This window comes from Anneissia japonica, unplaced genomic scaffold (assembly GCF_011630105.1).
Source record: "Anneissia japonica isolate Jap-2015-1 unplaced genomic scaffold, ASM1163010v1 scaffold11144_len554210_cov170, whole genome shotgun sequence".
Classification (NCBI taxonomy): domain Eukaryota; kingdom Metazoa; phylum Echinodermata; class Crinoidea; order Comatulida; family Comatulidae; genus Anneissia; species Anneissia japonica.
Window position 1 is genome coordinate 59,466 of NW_022708762.1, and position 19,364 is coordinate 78,829.

The 19,364-nt window shown below is 34.3% G+C and overlaps 1 protein-coding gene across 1 annotated transcript in view; it reads right to left on the minus strand.

Annotated features, from left to right (window-relative positions):
- LOC117106556 overlaps window positions 1–19,364 on the minus strand; it is a 50,012-nt gene that overhangs the window by 5,468 nt on the left and 25,180 nt on the right. The window contains exons 6-15 of the mRNA XM_033247939.1: window positions 17,404–17,715; window positions 14,213–14,536; window positions 13,556–13,936; window positions 8,467–8,724; window positions 7,979–8,113; window positions 7,329–7,478; window positions 5,435–5,575; window positions 4,494–4,652; window positions 2,971–3,282; window positions 880–1,188 (exon numbers count right to left, since the gene is read on the minus strand). Coding sequence (XP_033103830.1) covers window positions 880–1,188; window positions 2,971–3,282; window positions 4,494–4,652; window positions 5,435–5,575; window positions 7,329–7,478; window positions 7,979–8,113; window positions 8,467–8,724; window positions 13,556–13,936; window positions 14,213–14,536; window positions 17,404–17,715 — 2,481 coding nt within the window. The remainder of the gene's footprint in view (window positions 1–879; window positions 1,189–2,970; window positions 3,283–4,493; window positions 4,653–5,434; window positions 5,576–7,328; window positions 7,479–7,978; window positions 8,114–8,466; window positions 8,725–13,555; window positions 13,937–14,212; window positions 14,537–17,403; window positions 17,716–19,364) is intronic.

The window sequence follows — 19,364 nt, forward strand, 5'->3', positions numbered from 1 at the left end:
TGGTTAGCTTGTTCGCCATCAGTCGATTGAGAATAGCAGGACGGCATGATCATTGCCGGTTTTCTGGAAAACTTAGATGAGAATGTGTTAAAGGTGCAAATTGTCGGAAAAGGAGTATACATAGGAGCACATACAAAACAGTCTATGGCAGCATAAGCTGAATTGAAAGACTGAAAAATTATTACAAAAAATTATGTAGGACTAGGCTATAGACAAATGAAAGAAGATGAAAGTTGGAAATATACTGTCTGTCCAGGGAGCTCTCATCATTCTGTCAAAGATAAATATCCTCACTTTGATATTGACTAAAGGAGAATGTGATTCTACTCAACATCTCAAATCATGCCAATATCCACAGTCCCAGGATTGATTGGGTTATTGAGGGGGCGCTTATTCAAACGGGGCGCTTATTCGCGCGAGTACGGTAAGTGAACTAAAAGACGGTGGATTTTGCAGAACCGGCGGGTCTATTAAATACAAGAATATAAAAATAATATTATTTGATATGATTTAAATTACTACATGATGGTTAATTTATACTCATCTTTTACTCCAGGCCATTTTTCACTCGACATAAGGGGCGTTGAAAATATCTGGTACTAGGGGAGTTGTGTTTTATTTGTGATTCATTAACTGTGATCTGCATAGCCTAGTGTTAGTCCAAGGACATTAATTTGTATTCATCTCTGATAAAACAATATAACAGTTAAAACAAAACAATACATAATGATTAGTCTAACTCTACGGTACGTTTACTTAAAAAAAATAGAATAAATAAATACGATTATGATCTAATTATATTTAATACGTAATATGTGTTGTATACAGATGGCCTAATAATGATCGTATTATTCCTGCATGATGATGTACAATACTTACATATCTGATAGAATGCCAGCGGACTGGGTTTTCCAACAAATAATACACCGTCGACATCAGTAAGAACTTTTACTGTGAAACTGTATTCTGTGTTGTAGTTCATATCTGCGCATGATATGTTCGTTTCGGTGCCTATTGTAACATTTAGAACAACTAAATCGCTGGTATCATCAGTTGGCCAAAATAGCAACTGATAGCTTTCAACGGTTCCACAGCCATAGTCCTTGTAAAAATTCCAGATCGACCAACTGATATTGACATAATTCGCAAACATTTTCACAAGTGGAGCATTGCTTAGAGCTGGAAGATCTAGAAAATAATAGTTGATTTTAATAATACATAATTCTAAGAATTAACAAAATCCATATCTTGCTTTTTCAATTTGAGGACAAGTAATGTAACGATAAAATACATTTATTATAACAACTTTCAATAACAATAATAATATTTATGATAATGAATGACGATCACAATGATGGTGACATACAGTAAAATAATAATTATTATATTCAGAATATCATATTTCATCTTACTGTGTCCACTGTGTAGTGGTGGTTGAATTGGCACTAACCAGGTGGCGACGAGGACGCTTTCACCCTGACCCCACAATATTATTAATCATAATTCAATATTGATTTATTAGTATACATTGTATTTAAAGTTGATTGTTGTTGATCTGAGCTAAAGAAATGTTTTGGCGAGGTAGTATAAAAAATTAAAAATATGTATATAAATAATGATCAGTGGCGTAGATAGGGGTTAAGGGTGGGTGTGCTCCGGGCGCCAGGTTTGGGGTAGGGGCGCTGAAATAAGAGAATGAGTGTAAAAGAAATAACCACATTTTAGAAAAGCATGACGAAATTGATGTATGTAGTTGGGCATGAATATTTTCCAGTTAATAATAAAAATATGAATGTAGTTGTTTTTATTGGCAAATTTATAGATTGTGATTTCTTTTCAGTTCATTTCGACCGTTTTCTCTTATTTTTCTTATCCTATTCTGTATTTTGACTATATGGCTAAAGCTCATCCTACCATATCTCAGAGTCACGATGGGACAAGAGACTATCTGCTTTGGCACTCCTTAGTATCGAGCGAGATGAAGCAGACAAAATTGCTAACTTAGATCATGTTATTAACTCATTTGCAGATGCAAAAGCACGCAAAATTCAGTTGCAAGTTTGAACAATGTTACAAATTCAGCAACTTACAAGACAATAATAATACTAAGCTGTATGCGATCAACAGCCTTACAAAGTTGTATACAAAGTTCCGAACATCGTAATGCAGTTAGTAAGAAACAGGGTTGGAGTGACTGGGGGTGGGGTTTCAGCCCCTTCGGGGATAGCTCCGCCCCACCTCCAGTCGGGGAGAAAAACCATAATTCGTAGGGGACAAAAACTACAATTTGTCGGGGAAAAAAACCATAATTCATAGGGGAGAAAACAAAAATAATAATACACGAGGCGCTTAACAACCACAAAGAAGAAAACCAAAAACCAAATGCAAAACGTGAGTACCAAAAAAAAAATCATTATCACATATTTGGTTTAAGTTTAGTTGAATTAGGTTCAAATGATTGGTTTGATGATTATAAATAAATGTTGCTATTACAATACTTTGGTAATTGGAATAAAAATATATATGCATTTTGTACATCTTGGTAGACTCTAAAATCTAATAAACAAGCCTTTGAAACCCATAAATTCTCGGAAATTTTCGGGGCCTCGCCCCCTAGACCACCTTCGGAACATTTTAAGCTACGCTCGACCACGCCCACTTTGCTCTCGTCAAGGAAATCTTCCCCCTCGTTGGGGCATCGATCCCTCCTCCCCACCCCCCACCGGGCAAATCTTGACGCCAAACCTCGTAAGAAAGAACCAACTATATGAGAGCTTGAAAAGTGCTTATTTTTATATTATAGTTATAATTGGGGGAATGGGAACGCAATTATCTACACTTGCCCCCGGGCGCCAAAACCTCTAGCTACGCCACTGATAATTATCTATATAAATAAAATGTAAGATCTTAAAGGACGGTGTTATACCAGGAAATCAAGAAGATATACGTCCTTGGTGTTATAATACTTACATATCTGAACTGCCGGTGGACTAGGTTTTCCAACCACTAACACACCCTCAACCTCAGTAACAACCTTTACAGTGAAACTGTATTCTGTGTTATTGTTCATTTGTGCCCGCGATATGTTCATTTTCGTGTCCATTGTGGTATTTAAAACAACTAAATCGCTGATGTGACTAGTTGGCCAGTATTCCAACTGGTAACTGTGGACGTTTCCACGGCCGTAGTCATTGTCCAGACTCCAGGTTGACCAACTAATCTCGACATTACAGGTACTTGGAAACATTCTCACATGTGGAGCATCACTCAGGGCGGGAAGAACTGCATATAAAGATTTAAAACATTTTAAATCCTGAAATAGTGTACTTTGTACTAATGTACGAAAAATAACTGTGATAATTTTTTGTGACAAATGATTTGCATCTGGGCATGATGATGCCATATTACCACCAACTGTGTGCATATCACATTTGTCACATAAAATTTGATAGTTTTGACAAAGCATAATTTTATTTATTTCATATCCTGCCAACAAGTTGTCTTGTATCGTCATGTTCGTCCGTGTTATTGTTAATTATTTTGTTTAGATGGCCAATGATATACGAGCTCTGCTCTTTTGTTGGTCATCCTTCCATTGTCCAATAATTTTGGAATATAAACTGAAACTGGGGCTTTATTAGCCTAAAATAGGCTACTAAATAAAACTATTGTATTATTATAAATGAACATGCTAGGACATTATCATTTTCCTGTCAAGTATTAAATACTATAGCCAATTATTAGCTGTTCGTGTATATAGTCAGTTAATATTTTATACACAGATATATCTAACATGGAAGTTTTTGTTGTTTAAAGAATGAAAAAAAAAATACTGAAATTAAAATTGATTTCTTGAATGGCAACAATAGTAGGTCATGCCGTTAAACCCATCTTCGTATGATGCTGAACCTGTCCATGGGAAACATTAGGGTTTCACGTAAAACCAAATAAACACAAGCTTCATTATATTAAACATTTAAGAACGTTATAAATGTTGTAATTGGGTTTTGTCACTGAAAATAACGTTAATACATTGTTACAACAACCTTCTCAAGTTAGATTAAATACGTATTTATGTGTTGAACAAGGGTTTAGAACCAAATATAACGTTATTACAACGGAAAACTGGTGGATGGGGTAGACGCACACGCACACAAAATACACGGACGGGATTTTATAATTTACAGTGCTCCAAGTAAACTTTCATGATAGGGCCTATACTTTCTTTTACTAGTGGAGCAGGAACTTTCTAGGGCCTTGGAGTTATATTGCAGAAGATCCGAATGCAGATAGAGCAGATAAAAAGTCAATAAAACTAATAAAGGCGCCGTGAACAAGACGAATTCACTCATGAGCCATGTTACATTGTTCACCAACTGTTTGAAGGAGTTTTTAAAAAATATTTTGCATCCCTACATTTGATTTGATGATTTGCAATTTTAATGCATATTGTATAACCATGAAGGTATTATATCTATGGTATAAGTGTCTACCTTGCTGACATCCTAATCCGGCCCATCCGTCTTCACAAACATCACCATCATGGCAACTTCCATTATTTCGATCACATTTCGGCGAGCCTCGGCAATGACATATTTTGGTGCATTGTGGGCCATAAAATCCACCGGGGCACTCAACATCCGGGTCCCTCTCTGATATAAGGTAAACCATTTTAACAGACAGTAATCATTAGTAACGATAACGAGAATAACAACAACAACAGCAACTGCAACAACATAAATAATAAATAAAAATAACAATAACAAAAGTATATATATAAAAAAATAAAATAATACTAATAATACTAATAATAATAATAATAATAATAATAATAATAATAATAATAATAATAATAATAATAATAATAAATACAAAATTAAATAACAATAAATGTTAGTTTTTACTTTATCATTTTTATAGTACACGTATCCAGGAGAACTGCTTTTTGGGGTTTTTCCCCTGTTCATGGAAACAGAATGTACCATACACAACGTTGCTCTTTAGATTGACTACCGGTATCTGGTACTATTTTCTTTATTCATCCCTTAAGTACCTCATTGATTAAGTCAACGGATCAAACTGCTATATATGCTCGGATAGTTAAACATGTTACAATTTATATATAAGTGATATATATTATTAATTGCATTAATAACAATATTAACCATTACAAAACTATTTAAACTTTAATGACGCTAATAATAACTATAAATTTAATGATAATAATAATAATTATTTTGAAAAACAAAAGAGCAAACTTATAAAATGTTCATTTTTTTCAGCTGAATATTCTTTATACGTAGGCATGATAATGCCTATTTTTTTTTTTTTTTTTTTTTTATCAACTTTGAGCACACATTCTTTACCAGAGAACAACATCTTGGTTATACAGAATTATTAACTCTTTTTGTATTAAAACTGACTTTTTACAAACCTAGACAACGCGTTCCAATGTAACCAGATTGACAAATGGCGCCTTCGTTACAACCCTCTGATGGCCGACATTCAGTAGCTTTACAGTGACAATCAAGAAGGCATCCTGGTCCATACTTGCCAGATATTTCTGTGTCACATGCTAAATCACATCAACGAGAATACATCTCCAAATTAAATGTTTAAATCGCAAACAGTATATTTATGTATATAAATATTATACAGGCCCGTAGGCAGGATTTCCGATGGGGAGGTGCGTTTTACAACTGAAGTGGACCTTACGATGGGCGACTGCCTAGGGATCCCCGCGAGGGTGGGGCGAATGTTCTGGAAGCTCTGACAAATTAAGATTTTGAGGGCCTTTTTTATTCAATTTCTAACATCCATAATTTGTAATATCCTATTTAAATTTTCATTCATTTGAGTATCGTCTAGGGACTTACAGTAAATCAGGAGAAATAGAGGGTATGGTGAAGTGGAAAACTTGCACAGACAGATGGTCAATACCACCTCAGTACCACCTCAGCCCCACCATGGTTGGGGCTGAAGGTAAGAAAATTTATGATTATGGCACCTCAAAGTGGCCGGAAATGGCACTCTCAGACAAACTTTAATTATGATTTTTCTGTTTTCTCCATTTCTTTTATAATTTTAGGGGGCTCTCCCCCTTTCAATCCACCACTGTGAAATTATAATTTTTCATGTCCTTTACATCTGTAGGCCTACAATCACTGGAGCTGATAATTTCCAACAGATTTCGTAGCACATTATTAAAAATCAACGGGTAGAAGAGCGGGCAAAAAATGTAATGCATACTATAGCGTTTTGCGATAATTAGGAACAATTTTAGTGAAATAATAGGTTTTAAAAAGTGGACTTTTTGAAATTTGGTGGTCCAGGGGCAGAGGCCTGGAGGGGGTTTGTGAGTAAAGCGACAAAGTAGCATTTTGAGGGTCTTACATAATAGATTTCTCAAACACATAATTCATGAATATTCATTTAAATTTTCATTAATTTGGGTTTTTGGGACCTGAAATGTAACGTTATGATGTCCTGTACATCTGCAGGCCTATAGATAACATTCTTCTTATTATATAGATCAATCTGCAATCACCGGAGATGATCAATTTCTAACAAATTCCATACCACATTATTAAAAATCAACGGTTAGATAAGCTAGCAAATATATAATGCAATGCATGCTATAGCATTTTGTGCGTCTGCACCCTCTGCACCCCCCTGCCTACGGGTCTGATTTAGATATGCTTGTGTATGCTTTATTCTATATAATAAAAGGCCAATGACAGGCTTTTCTTTATTGTTTCACTTTTTTTACGTTTTAGGATAATGAATGGATAAATGGATGGACAATTTGTAACTGGATGTACAGATGAATAGGTAGATGAATAGATATATACAAAAATAGATGGATGGGATGGATGGTTGGATATATTGATGGATGGATGGATGGATGGATGGATGGATGGGTTGATTGGCTGATCGATTGATGCATGAATTTATAGATAGATGGATTGTTGGATTGATTGGTAAATGGATGGGTGGATAGATAGATATGTGGGCGGATAGTTAGGATAATGAAGAAAATTTAAATGCATAGCTGGATAGATGAATGAATGAATGAATACTGGATGGATGAATAGATACGTAAATAGATGTAAGGCTGGATGATGGATTGAAGGATGGATCGATGAATGGATGGCTTGTTTGTCATTCATTCGTTCGTTCGTTCTAGGACATTTTATAAATAAATTAATAATTGTGTGTACACTTGCAGACAAAGTATGTAGACATTTTCTGCATTTAAGCTGTTGTAATACTGTTATTAAATAGTATACTAATAAAGCAACAATTGAAATAAATGCTGTGAATGTTACCTCTACTGCAATCAAGACCGTCGTATCCTGACATACACGAGCAACCAACAGGGTCAGGTGGACAAAAAAAACGTCCTTTACACTTGGTTGTATCCGTACTGCTGCTGCATATAATAGTGCAATCACGTCCCCAATTATTATGACCACACGCTTAAAAAAACAAAAACAAAAACAAAAAACAGCGTTAGAGTTCTGTTTTCATTCAATAAATTTTCCATATTAGGCCTACATTTTATAGTATAATTAGTCACAGAGCCTTAAGATTATCATTGTATGCTTGAAATTCGAATAAGAATAACGTGTTTAAAATAATTCGTTTACCAAGAATATTCCATATGTTTTCTTAAAAACACGAAACAGAAATAAATTATTGGTCGATTGATTACTAATTGATTAGACTAATTCTCTTTTTATATATTTATAGATAATACGAATTTGATATTCTCTATAATGATTTTACTATGTTTTATATAATATTATTATTTTTATGAAAGGAAATAATATCATGTGTTATTGTAAATGACAATCAATAAACAGAACTTAAAAATCAAAACTTTAACGAGGTAAGAGAATATATGAATTACTAAGTGTTAATAGAGACTAGAGTATACAGCAAAATGATAGCACGATTTAAGCAGTATTAGCCTTACCTTCTTCACAGTTATCTCCTTTGAAGCCCGGGGGACAGATACAAGGTCCGAATTGAGCAGAACACACGCCCCCATTATAGCATACAGGGCAGTCGATTTTACAATCGGGAGGTACACACTTCCCACGAGGACACTCTAATGCGATTGTTTGGAAAGTCAACAAGTTACATGTATGTCTTTATTTAAACAAACACAAGGTATATGTACAAACAAATTCAATAAAAAATACACTGAAGAGTAACATACCACCACCACGCTGTCACCACCCAGGGGTGGGCGCCAGCGGGCCCTGTGTAACAATAATTGGCAATTCACATAAACGGTATGAGCCAAGTGAATGTGAAAATTCTGTGGGAATTAAAGGCGGTTAAAGTAGTTAACTCGCACAAGCCACACAAAAAAGAGCAGTGTACTTCGTATGGCAAGGCAGTTTGACACCTCAGTAGTGTATGTGAAAACGAGGGAAAAGATGCTGAACTAAAATTTACCTCGAACAATTACTCGTACTATAGCGTGTTGACCCTTGTACCGTCGTCCTTCCGGATAACATTCGTAAATACCAGCGTCTTTTTGCCGAACATTTTCAATGGTCGCGTTGCTTAACCCTGCCCACTCTATGATATCGGATCCTCCATCTTTCTTCCATCGTAAGCTACTGAGATTTATACTATCATGAATCATCATTACCAGCTTAACTGTGTCACCAATACTTGTTGTAATAGTTCGATGCTCTGGTACAATGGTGCCTAGAAAAGAAATGAAAAAGCGAACATGGGATTATTTTCATTTGAAATCCCTTCAGTTTGGTATAAAGTTAGCAGGAGAGCTTTGTTTGGTAGTACAGTACATACTGGATTGATAAAGGAGATTTTTGTTTTGTTTTTAAACGTTTACAAATTAAGACGGATTGTCTGTATCAAAATTTATGCATAGAGGAGATTAACAGTTACATTCAGAATACTGATTTCATGTCTTTCTTCACAAATCAAAGTTTATTATTACATTTTTTAGTTCTTAATCAAGCCATATTATGACCAATTAAAAAATATAGATTATACAATTGTAGATAAAATACACATATCACGCACACCCTTAAACTTTCTCCCCCTCCCACCTACACACTGTCAAACACACCCCAACCACCAAATATATTGACACATATGTTAGGATAGCTAATTGTTCCGGAAGCTTTTGCATGAACCCATTTTCAAATAGACAAATTTATGCGATACACTTTTCTAAATAAAAAAAAAAAGAGTTAGATAAAATTCAAAACTCATTTCGTAAGTGGATTTCCCGTACGACTAAAAATCATAACGGTACTGGGTTTGGTCTGCAGGAGTACGTGCTTCGAACAGGTCATTCCATTCATAGAAGAAGCCTTTTGATGGAGAAAGTGTACCTATTAGCAAAGGTTTGCCCAGATCGAAACTAACTCCGGCTACATAAAATTGATTATAAGATTGAAAAATATTAATCTTATTATTGTAGCAGTGATAGAAACTCCATACACGTTTAAATTATTGTTATTTAATTTTTATGTCATTATACAGTATTTACATTTAAACTTCATGTATTGTTTAGGTATGAATTATTATATTCATGTAAAATTAATCTTATCAATTAATTTTTTTTTATATTTTAAATAATATAGTAGGCATAGCCGAGGTCCAGCCTAGACTAGGTCTAAACGAGTGATTATATCATGTGAGTGTATAACATTATGGAAAATATGAATAAAACGTAAAATTGTGAAAGAATAAAGAAAGAAGGAAGAAAAGGAAAGAGATTTGGAGCGGCTGGAATTATTTCCGAAAAATATACAATAGTAGTCAATATGCTATTATTGCATTACGTTTTTGTAAACAATTTTGGGCACTAATCATCAGAGGTCTCGGTGCCACAGCCTACACTTTTTTTTCATTATTCGAAATCGAATCGGACCTTAAGTGATCTCCGCTCAGCCACTGATAAAGTTAGCAGGAAAGCTTTGTTTGGCAGTTGTATACATATTGGATTGATATAAAAGATTTTGCTGTTTTAGGGTAATAAGACGGATTGCCCTTATCATAAATGTATGCATGGAGGAGATTAATAGTTACATTTAGAATACTGATTTCGTGTCTTTCTTCACAAATTAAAGTTTATTATTACATTCATTATTTCTTAGACTAGCCATATTACCAATTCAAAATATAGATAATGCAATTGGACACACACCACACACACCTTCTTCCCCTTCCCACACACCGTCACAAACGTACATGCACACACACACACCCCAACATCCCTCTCCCCCTCACACACTAACATATATAATCATTGACCTATGATAGGATAGTAAACCCATTTTATAATTTCATCTTAAATAATGACCAACTAATTTAAGATAAATACGGTCATAGTATAATGTTGGTAACATCTTGTTCATGAATTTTTCAATAATACCTCACTAAATTTACTGAATCGACACTGTAACTACCTCACTTCTGATGGTGGCTATGTAAAATTTTATGATTAATGTGTGTGAGATCTTTATGACTTTGTTTACTTTTCAGAACTAATCGTGAAAGGTTAAGTGTTAGCTTGACGGTGTACGGTAAGAATGGCCCCGGAAAAAAATGGCCCCGGTATTAATGGTCCCGGTTAAAATGGCCCTAAATGACAAGTAGGTGAAAATGGCCCCAGTATTAAAATTCTGTATTAAAACTGATTTTATTTAATAATTATATGCATTTTTTTAAAGGAATCTAATATCAAATAAATTGCCATTTACATTTCACTTTTTGCAGGAATTACATATTCAATGATAAAATATTCAAAAAAAATTCCATGTTTAAACACTTTCATTTTTTTAAAATTTAATTGTTAAAAAATAGCAACAATATAATCAATAAATCAACATAAATCACGTATTAAATAATACTAAAATAATTTATTTGTGGCCAATTTCACGAAAGCGGAATCACAATTTTCCAGAAATTCAATCCGGGTGTTGGTAAACCCCACAAACAATAGGTTGATATGAACATCAAATTATTATTCTTTTTTTTAAGAAAAAGAGAGTTCTACAATCATAACTAAAGGGTTTGGATGGGGTTCGTAGTGTGTTTGGAGGTTTGTGGTGTATTTGCAAGTATTTTTTTCACTAAAAAAAATCAACATTTTAACCAAAAAAATAGGATATTATGAATATTTAATTTTCTTATTAATATACCAATTGAGTCAATCACAATTGAATTGTTTGGTTTTCTACAATTTATTTTGGGAGGTTTGCGGGATTCCTACCATAATTACCCTACCCTCACAATTAGGCCTACACGCCATTGTAATTCTTAGCATAATTGCCATATTTACATAAATAGTATCTCAGTTTACATTATTTAGTATAGATTTAGGGACTTAAATTTAGTTGTCGGGGAGTAAAAACCAAGTATGCAATTAAACAAGTTGCTTAAATAAATGTATTTCTATTTATTCAGTTTACTTTAAAAAACAATATTTGATTAACAAATACTTCTTTGAAGTAATAAGCAGAAAATTTATTGCTAAGTTTGTAAGAAAGTAAGCCTCTCCCTTTTCTCATACATGAACTTGTGATTCAAACACACAATTGATCCACATGTTTTTTTTTTCATTGTATATAACATGTAAAGTTATTTCATTTGATACTTAACAAAAGTGAATTTTGTGGTTATCTATGAGTTGCATATTTTAGTAGTTGAAGTACTCTATGTAGGTCATTCCTCTACTTTGTTAATGGAATAACGTTTTTTAAACTTGTTAACTCAAAAAATGTTATTCAATGGCCATTTTTCCGATAATCTCTCAGTACATTATTTGTATCTGTTGTGTAACTGCATTTGTTATAAAACAAATACTTTTAGAGAAATAAAAAAAAATCACATAAATTGATCCTATTTTCAAAGGATAAAATAAAACTTATTTATAAATATTTACGATTTTAATAAACGATTTTGATGAACGTAGAGATTACGCCCTAGCATGTTTAATGCACAAATGTTGCGCCTTCCCGCCTATGTAATGATATAGAAAGGGTTGTTGACCGACATGGATATTCTACGAGATACGCTCACGCGCTTAATGTTATCCCCCCACACCCCAATTCCAAATTGCTCTATAATGAATGGCTCTTTAAAAATCGTTGAAGCAAAAGTTTGGAACAAAATCCCAATCAGAATACAAGAATGTCATTCTCTTAATTTATTCAAAATTACTTATAAGAAACACTTTTTCTAATTATCACAATTCATTTCCTTTTATATTTTCTTGGTCTATACTTTTAACATTTAATCCCAGCCCCGAAGCTTGGACTCAGAAGTACCGGGATGGTGTCCGGCGGGGGATAGTTTTTACCATTGTTTAGTTAGGTTTGTAGTTAAGATAAAAGTTGTGACAGCCCCGAAACCTTGACTCAGAAATACCGGGATGGTGTCCGGCGGGGGATAGTTTCTACCATTTTTATCTATTTACGTAATTGTACAGTATTTGTCCTACCTTGTAATCCCGGCCCCGAAACATTGACTCAGAAATACAGGGTTGGTGTCCGGCGGGGGATAGTTTTTACCATATTGTAGTTAAGTTGTAGTTAAGCTTATAACCTTGAGCCATAATTTCTGGTCCCAAAACCTTGACTCAGAAGTACCGGGTTGGTGTCCGGCGGGGATATTTTCCACCAAAGTTTTTACTATTGTTTATTTTATTGTACTGTGCTGGATAATTTTTGTTGTTGTTATTGTACTATGTGTTTGCAGGACCATATTGTAAAACAGCGGCAAGTTCTCGCCTTTATATGTTATCCTGCCTAAAGATGTTTTAAAAAAATATATAAATAAATAAATTTTCACTTTTTTTTAATTGCATAGTTGAGGGCCATTTTTTATTTATTGATTCAGTTATTGCTTATTACAGTATTTAAATATTTAAAGATCATTGGGGCCATTTTTACTGGGGCCATTTTTACCGGGAACATTTTTACGGGGCCATTTTTACCGCGGCCATTTTAACCTACATCCTAGCTTGACAATCTCATCTACTAGTTTAGGAGCACACACTACGGAAAAGAGTATGGGATTGTGTCCCGGTGTACTACTCAACTGCCACCAGAAGGGCCCAACTGGAAGTACCGTAAGCCTTCTTCGGACTCTCGTGTTTTCGCGACTTGGTTTTTATACCAAATAGCCTAAATGCAATCACAAAATACTTGCATAGCCTGAACTGGGTTGATAAATATATTACAATGCTTAATTTATGGTTAATAAAAGGACCCATTACTCTATCAGCTATACCCTAATTGCACCGCACCCATAAACTTAACAAAGGATAGTGACCCAGGTCTTCTAGAATCTTTACAGTAAATATATATTGTTCATCTTGACAAAAGTAAAAAAGGAAACACTATTGTTCGGCTATTTTTATTTTATTACTATAAGAGTTTAGGCCTATGTAATGTAGTTGGTTGTGTATGCCCATAGGAGCAAAGAAACATTTCGTCAATGATTATGACATACATACAATGCCACAGCATGTAGCAGCAACAGATAGTAACACACTGACCTTTATTTGCTAGAAACACCATTGACGCTGAAGCACTGTAACTTTCAAATTCTGTCCGCATGTATTTCACACCGACTCTGCGTACACCAAGAGTAGAGGGAAAATCGAGCTGACACTTCAATGCGTTATTTGTTAATGCTTTGCATGGAGTGTACTTTGTACCAGAAGTGAAAATAGAACTGGCTATATCGTGCTGTATATTTATTAACTCTTTTTCCTCATAGTGCGTCCCGATGTCGTTCACCCATAAGCCTATGCCAAATATGACGTTTTTGTTGTCGTTAACGCCATCCCTTCGGCCGGTGTAGGCACGCAGATCCGTGTCGGTGTCACTGTCTACAATATATGCTCCACTAAATGCTGTAATATCAGGCACCTTGACTAAAATAGATAATCAATTTGAAAAAAAATATATATAACTTCGGTAGTAGCAATAGTTGTGTTCATAAAAAAAATGTTCAATTTAATTATCTATATTTACGAAAGTTGCCTACTGACTTAGAATTAAGTGTGTAAAAACAAATCCGTGACCTAATGTATGAGATTAGATAATAACAATTTCTTTCTCAGTATCAGAGGCGCAAAAGTGCTGATTATGTATTAATAATTATCCATTATCAGTAAAGAAAATAAATAAATGGGCCAGAAAAGTTTAACCTTTTGGAATGCTAATTGAGGAGCTTGGTGTCCCAGTCATATCTGCACCTTTGTGCTCATAGTTCACCATCACAACTACTTCAAACGAGTAGTACACATATACTTCAGGTAGTAGGACCATGTAATTCTGCGACTGAACAGGTTCATCTACACTGACTGAGTACAGAATATTTGGTTTCTTCACGTTCCAATATTCTATAGTGTACCCTTGTACAATTCCCATACCGGTGTATGCATCGAAACTCCAAATATCACACGTTACAACGGTGGAAAAGTTTGCAAGTCGAGAGAAGTTACACGGGTTAGATGAAAAGGATGGAGGCTCTGAAATATATCAAAGATAGCTTCAATTTTGACATGAAAAGTTATTTTTTTTTTCACATGAATTTATCCGATAGAATTTTCAAGTATCACATTTTCGTCATTGTAGTCATCATCATCATCATCGACATTATCTTTCTTTCATCATCACCCTCATCCCCATTCAATTATCATTCTCATATTATTATTGTTATTATCATTATTATTATTATTATTATTATTATTATTATTATTATTATTATTATTAGTATTACTATTACTACTATATATTAAAGTGCATTTTGAGAACGTGTCGGTTTAGTGGTACGTGCACTTGTTGACAAGTTCTCTAACTGGAGTATTAGTATGATTCCATTAAAGAAATCGAAGGAAGTAAAGTAATAATAACTGTACTATTATCATTATTATCATTATTGTTATTTACCAATATTATTTTTAAGAATACTATTTAACTTACCGAAGAGAAATAATGTTGGTATAAATGGGATTTCAATACTTTTTCACTAATTATGTATTATATCAGTTGTGTCAAGTCTATTTCAAAATAAACAAAATACTGACTAAATAACAGATTGTTATGATGCGGTTAACCAATTTACTTGGTGTATCCACTTTCTAATATTTATAAATAATTATCCATTATCACCAAAAAAAAAAAAAGAAAAAAAATACAGAGATGAGTATACACCATCTAGCGTAGATAGCTCCGTTTGAAAATGGGCTAAAAAAGTCAAACCTTTTGGAATGCTAATTGAGGAGCTTCCTGTTCCAGTCATATATACATAGGTGTAGATCCCGGGGGGATGGGGATATATTCCCCCAATATTTGACAAGGGGGATGGTCCATTGTATCATCCCCCCCCCCAATATTTTGACTATGTATGCGGATAAAATGGAGCTTTACACACTTCAAAAGACTGTCACAGAAATAATTTGCACTGTCTTATGCGCTTACAAAGATGAAAATTAGCATAATGTATTAATGTTGATAAAAAATTATTTTATCTGGTACCAATCTAAGCTCTTCTTCTCTTAGATGTTAGATGTGCTTGCAAAGAGAGCCACATTTCACACTAAAGGGTGTGTACGACATCGGTATTGTTAAGTCAATTCCAAGAATGTTTAAGGTTATATCAGTTGATGAGGAATTTATTGATTAGGCCTATAATAGCAAATTGCATCAATTTATTTTGAAAAAACAAGGTTTCCAGCTTCAGAAGGGGGGGGGGGCACATCCTCTGTCCGCACAAGGGCACACCTTAGCGCTAACACCAGGCGCGTAACAGGGGGTCAAGCGCGCAAATTATTTTTGTGTTTTTAATTTTAATTTCGTCGGAACTCCCTAAAATGTGCAATTTATAGAGGAAATTGGCCTACAGTAACAAAAAATGCGTGCAAAGAATTTGAGATATTTAGGCACTTTCAGAGGATGCATTTGTCAAGGAGTGGGGAAAGATTTTCCAAAGATGGATAATTTACCCTAGTCCCCCGGTGTTTTTAATTCTAATTTCGTTGGAATTGATCAAAGCTCCCTAAAATGTGCAATTTTTAGAAGAAATTGGGCCATGTTAACAAGAAATGCGCGCGAAATTTGAGGTTTTTAGGCACTTTCAGGGGATAAAAGGGCATTTATAAAGGGGTGGGGAAGATTTTTCAAAGATAGATATTTTCCCCTTCTCTCCCAGTGGTTACGCCATCGGGCAGCAGATCAAAGGAGTTATGACAGTTTTTGAAGTAGAGAAGGGGTTGCAGGGTGTTGTGAGTCTGGTCATTATGATATCTTCCTTTTTATTCTTGTCTTTATTTTTCTCTTCTTTTTTCTTTCCTTTTCTTTTCCTCTTCTTCTCTTTCCCTCCCTCTCCCCTCTTTATTTCCTCTTATTACCCAGCCCGGTACGACGGCTGGGTCAGCCCGGTAAAAACTGTCAGGGGAGGGGCAGTTTTCCCCCTTCCCCGCCTGTTACGACACTGGCTAACACGCCAATCATACCCACCCCCACCCAATGAAAACTATTTTTCTACGCCACTGCATATATACACCTTTCTGCTCAAAGTTCAGCATCACAACTACTTTGAACGAGTAGTACACATACCCTTCAGGTAGTAGGACTGTACAAACTTTGCGACTGGACAGGTTCATTTACACTCTCTGGCTAAAAAAAAAATTGGTGTTCACGTTCCAATATTCTACCCTTGTACAATTCCCATACCGTTGTGTGCATCAAAACTCCAAATATCACACGTTACAACGGTGGAAAAGTTTGCAAGTCGAGTGAAATTACACGGGTTAGATGAAAAGGATGGAGGCTCTGATAAAGATTAGCTTTAATTTCAACATTACAATTAGTTTCTTTTTCACATGATTTTATCTAAAAAATAGAATTAGCAAGTATTACACAAACGGTATCATTATCGTCGTAATTGTATTCACCATCATCATTATCATCATCAACATCTTCCTCATCATCACCGTCATCCTCATTCCATTATCATTCTTATCATCATCATCATCATCATCATCATCACAATCATATTATTATTATTAATATTTCTATTATTATTATTATTATTATTATTATCATCATCATTATTATTATTAATTATTGAGAACGTGTTGGTTTATCATCATTTTATCATTATTGTTATTATTATTATTATTATTATTATTATTATTACTATTATTATTATTAAACAGTATCATATTTAAGATTATTTAATTTACCGTAGAGAAATAATGTTGGTCCATTTGGAATTTTGATATTTTTCACTTATATTATGTATTAGGCCTATATTGATTGTGTCAAGTCTATTTCCAAATAAATACAATACGTCTAAACTGACTAAATAACAGATTATAATGGTGCGGTTTACCAATAGGATTTAATGCCGTGACTTGACTAGCAATTCCTTGTGTTGACACGCCGTCAATATCAGCATTTACTGACACAGTCACATCGTAATGTTGGTTGTAATCTATCGACGAAATGTTGATTTCTATCCTAGTTTCCTTAATGTTATCAATAGTTGCTGCTTCATCCGGTGATGCCGTCTTCCAGTATTTCAAAACGTAACTGCTGGCATCTCTGTTACCGAAATCATAATCTCTGTCCCAGACTGACCAAACTACGCTGATACTCGAAGCACTGTACTCGATGAATGGCGCATCGTACAGTCGTGGAAGTGCTACAAAACAAAAACTCTTCAATTGAAATTGCTATAAGTAAAATTTTTACTAAAATTTGAATTTAGCGATTTTGGATAAATTAATAATTGTCTTTTACGATAGCTTACTTTTCAAAATAATTTTCTAATTATAAAAGTGTTTTCTGTATTTCTAGACTTATAGTACAACAAATTAGAATTTTAAAAAATAGGCCTGTATATGACTTTTCGAAAAACAGAACATATTACGTTTTCTCATTGAAATAATGAGAACCGATGATAAAAAATTTAAATTAAAATGATAATGGCAATTTTTAGTGATAAAGAATCATGAAACGTTGTAGAATAACTGCCTTTTGTTCGTCCGCTGTTGCAAAGAAGAAAACGACAGATAGTCCTGGTGGGTTATTGATTTTAAAATCAATTAGCCTAGCCTAGATGTTGACTAGCTAGGTTCGCTCCTCGTTCATTTAGATACAGAATTATACCCCGACGACAACAAACTAGTGTAGGCCTAGGCCTAAGTACAGTAGGACTTACTACAGGTGGTAGGCCAGGCCCTTTTTTGTAAAAGTTGAAGTGCATGTACAGGATGAGCCATAGGCCTATATTTAAAAAAATACATTTTGTTAATTATTATTGGTTGGCCTGGGACGGACCTAGGCAGGCAGGCCAGCTTTACCGTCGGAAGTCCTAGGATTCGACGATGACGTCCGTGCACGTTTACAAACGCCATTGATTAGAATGAAAATAGACGCACTGAATTTCGGGGTTTTTTTTATGAAAGATAGAATTTATCGAACATTTATCTACATAAAAACAAGAATAATATTGTAGAAATTGTATTTCTAAAGATGCATATAATTCATATTTCATTTTGTAGACAATAAATATTCGGTGAGATATACTAAAGACGATTATTAATTCTGAAAGGTGCATCTCATGAGCTATTATTATTCAGTACCGTAGGCTCTATGTATTATGTTATAAATTCTTAAAATAATAATTTCGAATTATGCTATATTTTGGGCTCTGACTTTAATTTAACGATGGCCCTATCAGTAGTAATGACAGTATTTTTTGTGCTTTTTTTAGCCATGTAGTAAAATAATACTATTATTATAAAAGTCAAGAAGAAGTAGTAGAAGAAGAAGAGGAGGAAAAAGAAGAAGAGCTTTTTTTTTTGTTTTATAATAATAAACGTGTTAAACGAGTATATTGATATTGATTATGCGATGAGGTTTTTTTTTTATATCTTTCGGTGTGATTTAAACATGCCAATTCTCAGAAAATATTTTCTAATTTTATTATATTACCACCTTTTCATTACATAGATCTTTTTCAAAACAGGCCAAACTGCTTTTATAACATTATTATAGACCCATTAAACACAAAAACTGCTCTGGCTTCGGGGGCTTCGCCCCTGACCCCACCGTGACCCCAGGCAGGAGAGCTGTTCCCCACCCCCCTGTCGAGGAGAAAAAGCACAATTCGTCTGGGAGAAAAAAAAATTATATGTATATTTTACATATTAATAGACTCTAATATCGATTTAATAAGCCTTTGAAACCCCTGAATTTTCGGGGGATTAACACCCAGTACCACTTTTGGAACTTATTAATTGAAGCTCGCCCACGCCCACTTTGCTTTCGTCGGGGAAATCTGACCCC